This window comes from Protobothrops mucrosquamatus, unplaced genomic scaffold (genome assembly GCF_001527695.2).
Source record: "Protobothrops mucrosquamatus isolate PMUCROS unplaced genomic scaffold, P.Mucros_1.0 scaffold1036, whole genome shotgun sequence".
NCBI classification, from domain to species: domain Eukaryota; kingdom Metazoa; phylum Chordata; class Lepidosauria; order Squamata; family Viperidae; genus Protobothrops; species Protobothrops mucrosquamatus.
This window is the reverse complement of record NW_015387268.1, coordinates 210,766-220,857: the sequence shown is the minus strand read 5'-3', so window position 1 is coordinate 220,857 and position 10,092 is coordinate 210,766. Positions and strand designations below refer to the sequence as shown.

Here is a 10,092-nt window from a genome sequence, read left to right as displayed (position 1 = left end):
AAGGTTGGAGACCGGGCGATAGTTAGCCAACTCATCTGGGTTCAGGGAAGGCTTCTTGAGGAGGGGCCTCACAACGGCCTCCTTAAGGGCCGCAGGGAAGACACCCTCCTGCAAGGAAGCGTTCACAATTCCCTGGAACCAGGCTCGTGTACCCTCCCGAGCTGCCAGTACCAGCCAGGAGGGACACGGATCCAACAAAGACAATTATCATGCCCCCCCAATCCTTCAATATGCTGGACATGTCTAGTTCCCTCAACTATTCATCATATGATTTAACCTCCAGCCCCCTAATCATCGTTGTTGCTCTTCTCTGCAGTCTCTCCAGGCTCTCAGCATCTTTTTGGTATCATAGTGACCAGAAATGGATGCAATAGTATTCCAAGTGTGGCCCCAGGTCAGCTCTTCCTAGTATCCTGAATGTCCACCATTCTCCCAGACTCTTTGGAGGTGCGTTTCCTGGATTGGGAAAAGGCTCCGCACAGAGAGCAGTTCTTATGCAACAGACGCAGCTTCCCTCATTTGCTTTGCCTTTGTCAGCTGCCTGAAGAGTTTGCCCTCACAGGCAGCCTTTGCCCTCAGGCATCAGCCCGGGGCTTCAGCCCAGGAAAGGAAAGGACGCTTGAGCCTCTGCTCCTCTGATCAAACCTGGCCTCTCTGATCAGTCAGATAAAGCAATGGCCTGTTAATCTGTGATTAAATCAACCGTTCACCATTAATATTCATGCAAGAAGCCCTCTGCCCATCCTGCATCGTCTGTAAATCAGTGCCAAGTCACAACCCTGGATTCTCACCGAATGGCAGGCCGGGGGCCAAGACTGCTCTTCGCCTTGAGGAAGGGGGGCAGGAAAGGGGGGCCAGGCCTGCAAGCAAAGGTGGGCTGTTCTGCAACCCACATTCTATCCGGCACATGATAGGAACACACAGGGAGCCACCCTGATATGCCCAATAGATGGGGTGCTGGCTACTAGGAATATGGCTCTCTGTCCCCAGGTCCAATCCAGACCGTGTTCCCCAACCTGAGCTCTTCCAAACCTTTGGGGGAGAAGAGGAAGTAGAGGAGCAAAGCATTTGCCTTGGGTGCCAGTTACGCCCTTTCCTGTCCGGTCACTCCTGCTCTGGCCATCTCCCGTTTGGACTACTGCAACACGCTCTACATGAGGCTTCCCTTGAAAAGTATCCAGAAGCTTCAGCTGGTAAAAAAGGGGGCCAGGGGAGCAATTTTTGGCATCTAAAGAATGGCACACGTAACACCTCTTGCGTGAACTGCACTGGGTGCCAGTCTGTTTGTGGGTCCAATTCCAGGTGCTGGTTATGACCTATAAAGCCCTACATGGCCTGGGGCCAGGCTACCCATAGAACCGGCTTCCTCCCATTACATTGGCCCATTCCACGCAGTCAGGCAGGGAAGGGATGATAAGGAGATCCAGGAAGAGAGCCTTCTCTGCCATTACCCCCATCTTGTGGAATATCGCCCCCCCCCGGAGGTGAGGTGGACCTCTTCCCCCCCGCCGCTTAGCCTTCAGGAAAGGGGTGACAGCCTGGCTCTGCGGCCTTGCTTGGGGCGGGCAGATGAGCAGGTGGCTGTGGGGCTGCTTAGTCCCCTGAAAGCTCTCCCTTTGCCTTTTCAGTTGATTTTTAACATGGCTTAATTATTTTTGCCTCCCTCTAAAAGAGTATAATTTTGAAATTTTAATTCTAACATTGTTAGAATTAAAGGCTGACTCAGCCTTCCATCCTTCCGAGGTTGGTAAAATGAGGACCCAGATTGTTGGGGTCAATATGCTCTGTCAGCTGCTTAGAGAAGGCTGTAAAGCACTCTGAAGTGATATATAAATTTAAGTGCTGTCGCTGATGTAATTTTATATACTGAAAATTAATAAATAAAAAAGCCAATGTGAGAGGCAAAGAGGGCCGAGGGGTCCACACAGCAGCTACCCAGGTGAGACCCTCTCCTTCCCCAGCAGCCTCTCTTCTGCTTGCCAGGGAGCAAAGCTTTCAAAACCAGGGGGTAAATCTTAAATGTCTTTGTGGCTGTGATTTTTTTACATGCCACAAAATCTCCTTCTGAACCCCTGGTTTAGCACCCAGCCCCACCAACACAGATCCCCACCCAGCTTCTGCAGCATTAGCACTTCCTTCTTGTGATTCCTTAAAAACACAACTCACCTCCTCACAGAAGATGGGGTTTGACTCATAGCCACCCACAGAAAGGGCATCACCTTGGAGACGCAAATACACGGAGGCATCGTGGTCTCGAACATTCGGCATGTTCTAAAAATACCCAGAGAAAATCACTGTTCAGCCTCAAAAAGACTCCGGGTCAGCACTTTCACAGGGAGGGGAGCTCTCTCGGCTGCCTCCTGTCCCACCTCACACCGAGAGAGCCAAAGAGGTGAAGGGCGGACCCCTTGCTGGCTGCAGACCCAGAGACCCACTAATCTCAGGTCGCCTGGAGGATCCCTTTGGAGTTTTGCCTGCTGTCTCCCATCCTGTGGCTTCCACTGAGGGAGGAGCAAGCTGAGGCTTCTTCCTCTCTCTCTTCCCCTCCGGAATGGCTGGGAAAGAAGGGCAAAAGGTCCCGGGCCTCTCTCTACACGCACCAATGCTGCTGCTGTTGCTGCCTTCCAAAGGAGCCCCTGCTGAAGACCAGCTGCTCCTAAGGCCCAAGAGGATCCCCTCCCCGGGACCACCGAGCACGGCTGGGAGAGCCCCTCTCTCCTCAGGGTGGCTGCCAGGATCCTGGCCATTCTAACTGGGGACTCTGGGAGCCACAGGGCAACCCTGAAGGGCCAGGCTGGGAAAGGCGCTCCAGAGCCCTCCAGAGCCTCCAAAGTTGGCACTGCTGACCTTCAACTGAGAACATTTCTGGGTCTCCCTTTTTTCAGCACTGGGCAAGATTATTGCTTTTCCGCATATCTCCAAGGAATGCACAACTCCCAAAAGATGACTGGTAAGTTTAAACAGCGGCCCAAGTGAGGGGCACAGGAGTTCTACCTTGGCGATGCAACCTCAGGTAATGAGGAAGGCCAATCATGCCAACTTTTATCCCTCAGGGCTGCTGCCAGGGGTCATGGAGGATGCTTTAGGATGCATTTACCTGAGGGTGCTGGCAGAAGGTGAGCCCGAATGCATGGGAATGGACAAGAACAATAGATTATTGAATAACAGAGTTGGAAGAGACCTTGGAGTCTAACCCTAACCCTGCCCAAGCAGGAAACTCTATACCATTTCAGACAAATGGCTATCCAATCTCGTCTTAAAAGTCTCCAGTGTTGGAGCACCCACAACTTCTGGAGGCAAGCCATGCCACTGGTTAATTGTTCTCACTGTCAGGAAATTCCTCCTTAGTTGTAGGTTTGTTCTCGCCTTGATAAGTGTCCATCTGTTGCTTCTTCTCCTGCCTTCTGGTGCTTTGGAAAATAGGTTGACCCCCCCTCCTCTTCTTTGTGGCAGCTCCTCGAATATTAGAACACTGCTATCATGTCACCCCTAGTAGACATACCCAATTCCTGCAACTGTTCTTCGTATATTTTTGTCTCCAGACCCTTTATTATCCTTGTTGCTCTTCTCTGCACTCTTTCCAGAGTCTATATTGCAAAAATATGAATGCAGTATTCCAAGTGTGGTCTTACCGGTGCAGTATAAAGCACTTTGCATGATCTTTATTCTATCCCTCGGTTAATACAGCCTAGGACTGCACTGGCTTTGTTGTGGCTACAGCACATTCTGGCTAATATTTAAGTGATTGTCCACCTGGACTCCTAGGTCCCTCTCACAGTTACTGCTATTGAACCAGGTACCACCTATTCTGTTCCTGTGCATTGGGTTTTTCTTGCACTGATCACAGTCCTCATTCCACGGAAAGTCTCCTTCATGTAATCCTCCAAGCCTGGAAGCTGGGCTGTGGCACCTTGCAGAGCTTCCCCAGTGAAGGCTGTCCCAGTCCCAGGTGGATGCCCTGCCCGTCCTCTGAGGCCACAAGCTGAAGCTCTGCGGGGTCCAGGATGCTCGCCCATCTCTGCCCTCCACAACGAGTGATGCCCTTTTGTGGAGACCCTTGAGCAGCCTTGGAGGGCCCTCTAGTGGCAGAGTCTGGATCTCCCGCGGGAGACATCTTCAGGGCCTGAATCATGCCTCTTTAAAACTGTTTTCTCTTAAAGGTTTTTTAAAATATTCTTACTATATTCTTCTGAAACATGCATTATACATTCAGTATTTTAATATTGGTGTTTGCACAGTATACACTAACATTCTGATAACTTAAATCACTGAACACAGAAAAAAGGCATATCAATATTAATGATTTAAAATGCCAATGTTAATAGACATAAGATTATTTTGCTTTTTCATCCATATAACATTAGAAAACTGCTGTGTATGACATCAAATTATTTGTTGGACAACAAGGGTTTCTGTCTTAAGTAATGATATCCCTACTTATTACTGGTGCATGTTGAAGAAAAATAAAGCAAATCTAACAACTGACTAAAAAGAAAAAAAGGAAGAGGGAAAAAAGATGTTTGGTTTTTAAGTCCCTCTTTTTGCTTTTGTGCTAATTCACAATGTTAACAAAACATTAGGCACCCTTAGAAACTAAACTGTATATTTTGCATGCTTTATAATATGCTGTTTTTACATGTCCACCCAATGTGGTAAAATGTTCCTATCTATCTTGATATCATTGAGTTGCATACCATCTCTAAAACATTCTACACCAATTTTCTTTTAAGTTGTAGCTTAAAGTAAATTTTATAGATTTTGTTCACAAATTTTCCCATTGTTGTACTAGGTTTTTTTTTATTTTTCATCTATTTTATACACTTAAAAAAATCTGTGTCACTTCTGAGTAAATATATGTGCCCTAATAAATGGTATTGGTTTTGTACAAGCATTTCAAATTCTGTCATTTTGTCTTAATGTCCTTTCAGTCTTAATGAATGATTGTATCCTTCCAGTAATTTGTCAATACATCAACCATGGTATATTCTGGTCCCCAGAATATTAATCTATTTAATCTATTCCTTGACTCTGAATGAACCATGTCTGCATATGTAACTACACTGTTCTTTCTGTAATTATCTCCAGCAGGGAAAGCATTTCCCTGCTGGAGATAATTGACCTATCAAACCATAGCAAGGGTGGAGAACTACTTTAGAGTAAATCAAATCAGGGAAGACGGCCTGAAAGCAGCAACTCTTCTGTGTGCCTGTGACCAGGAAGCATTTGACACCGTGGAAAATCTGGTGGCCCCTGCACTTCTGGACTCAGTAATGTACGCTGACTTGAAGAAGATGCTGAAGGAACATTTCCAGCCTAAATTGTCTGTCATCGCTTGGAGGCACACGTTCAAGCAGAGAGACCAGAGGCCGGGTGAATCTGCTGCGGACTTCATCGCTGCCTTAAGACAAGCGGCCAGGCCTTGTGAGTTCAAGGACCTGGAAGAGAGGCTGCGAGATCATTTCGTGTGTGGCCTACGAAGTAGAGAACTGCAACAGAAGATCTTCGTGAAAGAAGAAGTATCGTTTCAAGATGCCTTAAGAGAGGTTGCAGCTGAGGAAGCAGCAGGCGGCACTGTGAAGGCTTTGCGACTCGCCAGGAACCCTCCAGCCACCGTGACCGTCCATCAAGAGGACGCTCGAGAAGATTCAGAAACGGATCCTGAAGAGGAGGTGGACAGACTTCACCAGCCAGCAGAAAGAAGGCCGAAGGGGCGTCCAGACAAGGCCCCAGCATCTCTTCAATGCTTCGGGTGTGGAGGACGCCACAAGCGAGCTGACTGCAGATTCCGCTCCGCCATTTGCCGGGCATATGGCAGGCAAGGCCACATTGCCTCCGTCTGTTTGGGTCGCCAGAAGGTCCAACCTCGGGAAGAATTGCTTCAGAAAGGTACCAGGGTCCCCAGCCAACACAGGGTGGGTTTCTGCGCATCGCGCAGGAGTATTCTGAGGACAGGGACACACAAGCCCCTTAAAAAAAACTTCGCATTGACGTGAAGTTGCAAGGGGTTCCCTTATCGATGGAGTTGGACACAGGGTCCGCTCTATCAATCATTTTACTTGACACCTTCAAAAGGATTTACAGCAGTAGTGGCCATCCACTGCAAATCCCAGTAGTGGGATTTGCAGCAGTCAAACTCAGGCCATCGAATTTAATCCTCATTGACTTCCAGAATTCCAAAGTCAGTGTGAAAGGGGAGGCTATGCTCAAAGTGCAGCGTAAGGATTTTGAGGGCTTCCTGGATGTGGTGGTAGTTGGGGGTGAACGCACGAGTCTTATTGGACTCGATTGGTTTGAGGCCCTTAGAATCCAAGTGACTGGGCTTCACAGCTTGCAAACATTGGGCCTTGCAGAAGTCTGCAAGGAGTTTGCTGATGTGTTTAGCTCAGAGCTTAGATCCTACAAAGGGCCTCCCATTGCATTACGTTTAGACCCAACTATCACGCCCATCAGGATCAAGCCTAGAAGGGTGCCTTTTGCCCTCAAAAGCAAGATAGATGCAGAGCTGGACAAGTTGCTCCAGCAAGGCATCTTAGAACCTGTGGACTCTATGCACATATGCGCAGACTATAAGTGCACATTGAATAAAGCATTGCAACAGCACGCATATCCAGTGCCTGTTGTAAGCCACATTCTGGCCTCCCTCAAAGGGGGGCGCCTTTTTGCAAAACTTGATTTGACATAGGCCTATCAACAGCTACCTGTTGATGAGGCAACTGCAGAGGCCCAGACGATTGTAACACATAGAGAGGCCTTTAAGGTTAAAAGACTGTAGTTTGGGGTTAATGTAGCCCCTGGCATATTCCAAAGTGTCATGGAATGCACACTTTGTGGTATTCCTGGGGTCTGTCCCTACTTCGATGATGTCCTCATTGCTGGGGAGTCATCTCAAAATCTAGCAGAAAGGTTAAGAGCTGTCTTGCTTCGTTTCTGAAAAGCAGGCCTTAAATTGAAGCAAGACAAATGCAAAATAGGAGTCACTTCCACTGACTTCTTAGGCTTCAGGAGTGATGCCCAAGGCATCCACCCTGCTGAATCCAAGCTTCAAGCGATTCAGCAGGCCCCAAGTCCCAAGTCCAAGAGTGAGCTGCAAGCTTTCTTGGGACTCTTAAATTTCTATCACGCATTCCTCCCACATAAGGCTGCAGTGGCAGAGCCGTTACACCCTGTAGCATATTATTCAAGGACTCTGTCATCTGCAGAGCAGAATTATGCTCCGATTGACAGAGAAGCCTTGGCCATAGTGGCTGGCATAAAGAAATTCCATGATTTCTTATATGGCCGCCATTTCACAGTCTATATAGACCACAAGCCTTTGCTGGGCTTGTTTGTAACTAACAAACAGACACCATACATTATTTCCCCACGTATGCTGAGATGGTCAATTTTCCTGTCAGCATATGATTATACACTCATTCACAAACCGGGAAAAGAGATGGGCCACGCAGACGGCCTCAGCAGATTACCTCTCAAACAAATAGAGGCAGATCCTGCTCCTGCTATTAACATTCTTTCCATTCAGGAGTTGCCTTAATCTCCCCTCAATGCTAGGGACATGGCTGCAGAAACTGCCACTGATCACACGCTCACACGCGTGCTGACATGGGTCTTGTCAGGATGGCCTGACACGTGTCCAAATACGGAGTTTCAAAGCTTCTGGAAAAGGAAGCATGAGCTTTCTACGTTCAAAGGGTGCCTGTTATGGGGTAGTAGGGTAGTCATCCCAGCCTCATTGAGGTCTAGAGTCTTGCTCTCTCTGCATGAGGGACATCCAGGAATAGTACGGATGAAAGCGCTTGTGTGCAGCCATCTCTGGTGGCCTGGGCTCGATAAAGACATCGAGGCCCAGGTTCATGGGTGCCAAGTGTGCCAACAGTCAAGGCCTGAAATGCCCCAGGCCCCTGTACATAGGTGGGAGGAAACACAAACCCCTTGGTCAAGGGTACATATAGATTATGCTGGGCCCTTTCAGGGGCAATTCTTTCTTCTCCTCATTGACAGCCATTCCAAGTGGCTAGAGGTTGTTCCTGTTTCCTCCACTACTACTGCCAGGACCATCCAGGTGTTGAGAGGAATTTTCGCCTCACATGGACTTCCAGATGTCCTGGTTTCAGATAATGGCCCCCAATTTACCTCTTTTGAGTTCCAGGCTTTTCTTCAAGCCAACTTGATCCGGCATGCGACGTCTGCTCCCTTCCACCCATCTTCCAACGGCCAAGCAGAGAGAATGGTGCGCACTACCAAAGATGCTCTCAAGAAACTGACTTATGGTAACTGGCATCACAGGTTAGCAGATTTCCTTCTTGCACACCGCACCACACCTTGCACAGCCACAGGGAAGAGCCCAGCAGAACTCCGCTGGGGTCACCGCCTCATCACCAAACTGGACAGGTTGCACCCAGACCGGGTGGCTTCACAGGTGTTACAACCGCAGGCACCTAGGAGACTTCAGGTGGGCGATCCAGTCTGGGCAAGGAAATATGGGCCTGGACATCTCTGGGTCACAGCAGTGGTATGCAAGATCTCTGGGCCACTGTCATACGAAGTGGCCTTGGATGATGGACGTGTTATTCGCAGACACATCGATCAACTGTGCTGGAGGCTTAACAGCCACGTTTCCGCTCCTAGCTCTGCTCTGGGGGGGGGGAGGAGGACCATAATCTGCATTCTGGGTCACAGTTTCCTAGTCCTAACAGTGTCTCACAAGCTGCTGAGACTGCCGCTGAGGCTGTTTGGGGGTCATCCCAAGGTTCAGCAAGTGCTCCGAATAGGAATTCTCCAGAAAGTGGGTCATCCCGCACATCAGTTATTGCTCCAGACAGGGAGTTGCACTGGGGGTACCCACATAATCCAAATACGTCAGATAGTGCCCCAGACAGGGAGTTGCACCCCCCCCACACAATGCAAACACAGCCCCAGACAGGGAATTCCACCAGGGGGACTCTCACAGTTCAGCTATTGCTCCAAAAAGGAAGTCTATAGCAAGGGAGGCGGCTCCTGACTCTGGCACCTCTGGCACGTGCACGGGGGCTACGGAGTACTGGGGCACTTCCGCCACTCAGGCCACTCCAACTGCTGGCCTTGGGCTCAAGGGACAGTGCTCCCAAGAGGAGTCCATTATGGACTCGGGGACTTCCAGGTACCCTGGCTTGGACTCAGAGGGTCCAGCCAGTCAGCAGCTGGGTGGGTCACCTGGGTCTTTGGGGCATCAAAGTCCTGGTCTGCCTCAACGGCCATTAGAAGATCACAGCGGGCCAAGTGCCCACCCAAACATCTGGGAGATTATGTGAGGCTTCTGTCAATACAAAGGGAACCTTGCTAGTCTGTAACAGGATGTTGGATAACACCCAGTACAGAGTGTCATATATTATTATGATTTTGGGTGCATTTTGTTTAGTTAAATATTTTGTCAAAGTGTTTTGCCTGTGTGCAGGCCAGTGTAACTCCACTCTTCCTGCCCCTTTGAACAAATGTACCTGTGCGTACAGCTAAGGTGTGTTTTATCTAGGGGGAGGGGTGTTGTGTCCCGAGCCTGCTGGAGTAGTGAGCAGGCTCAGAAATGTTGCAAACGGTCCCGGGCAAACCAAAAGCTGCCCGGGACCAGACTGGTTGGCACATGCGCAAGGCACGAAAACAGCCAGTTCCTATTGTCCTATTGTCCGACAGTAGGAACAGCCAGTTCCTACTGTCTGGGTTTAGGGCTCTATAAAAGGCCTGGGTGCTTTTTACTGCTTGCTTGGTTGTAGGAGAAGATCAATAAAGAGATTACTTGTTCATCATGTGTCTTCGTCAATTGCCAACGAATGGAATACATAAAAGTGACCTTTGGCTGAAGTAAAACATCAAAATCAAGAGCAATCATCAAACTCTGTCTTCTATGTTGCTTATACCACATCATTTTACGGTTTGATGCTAACAAACTGACATGTGTCTAGAGGAAAACAACCCAGATGAGAAAAGAGCATGGAATAAAAAGATGTAAGGATCTTAGAATACAGAATTGTAGAGTTGGAAGGGACCTTGGAGGTCTTTTAGTCCAATCCCCTGCTCAGGCAAGAGACCCTAGAAGACCATTTCAACAGAGTCAAGATCACA

General features: G+C 48.8%; 1 protein-coding gene across 1 annotated transcript in view; it reads right to left on the bottom strand.

The window, feature by feature from the left end:
• The window catches only part of SARDH (sarcosine dehydrogenase), an 82,818-nt gene that overhangs the window by 41,957 nt on the left and 30,769 nt on the right, over window positions 1-10,092 (bottom strand). Inside the window, exon 8 of the mRNA XM_015819974.2 lies at window positions 2,167-2,271. Coding sequence (XP_015675460.2) covers window positions 2,167-2,271 — 105 coding nt within the window. The remainder of the gene's footprint in view (window positions 1-2,166; window positions 2,272-10,092) is intronic.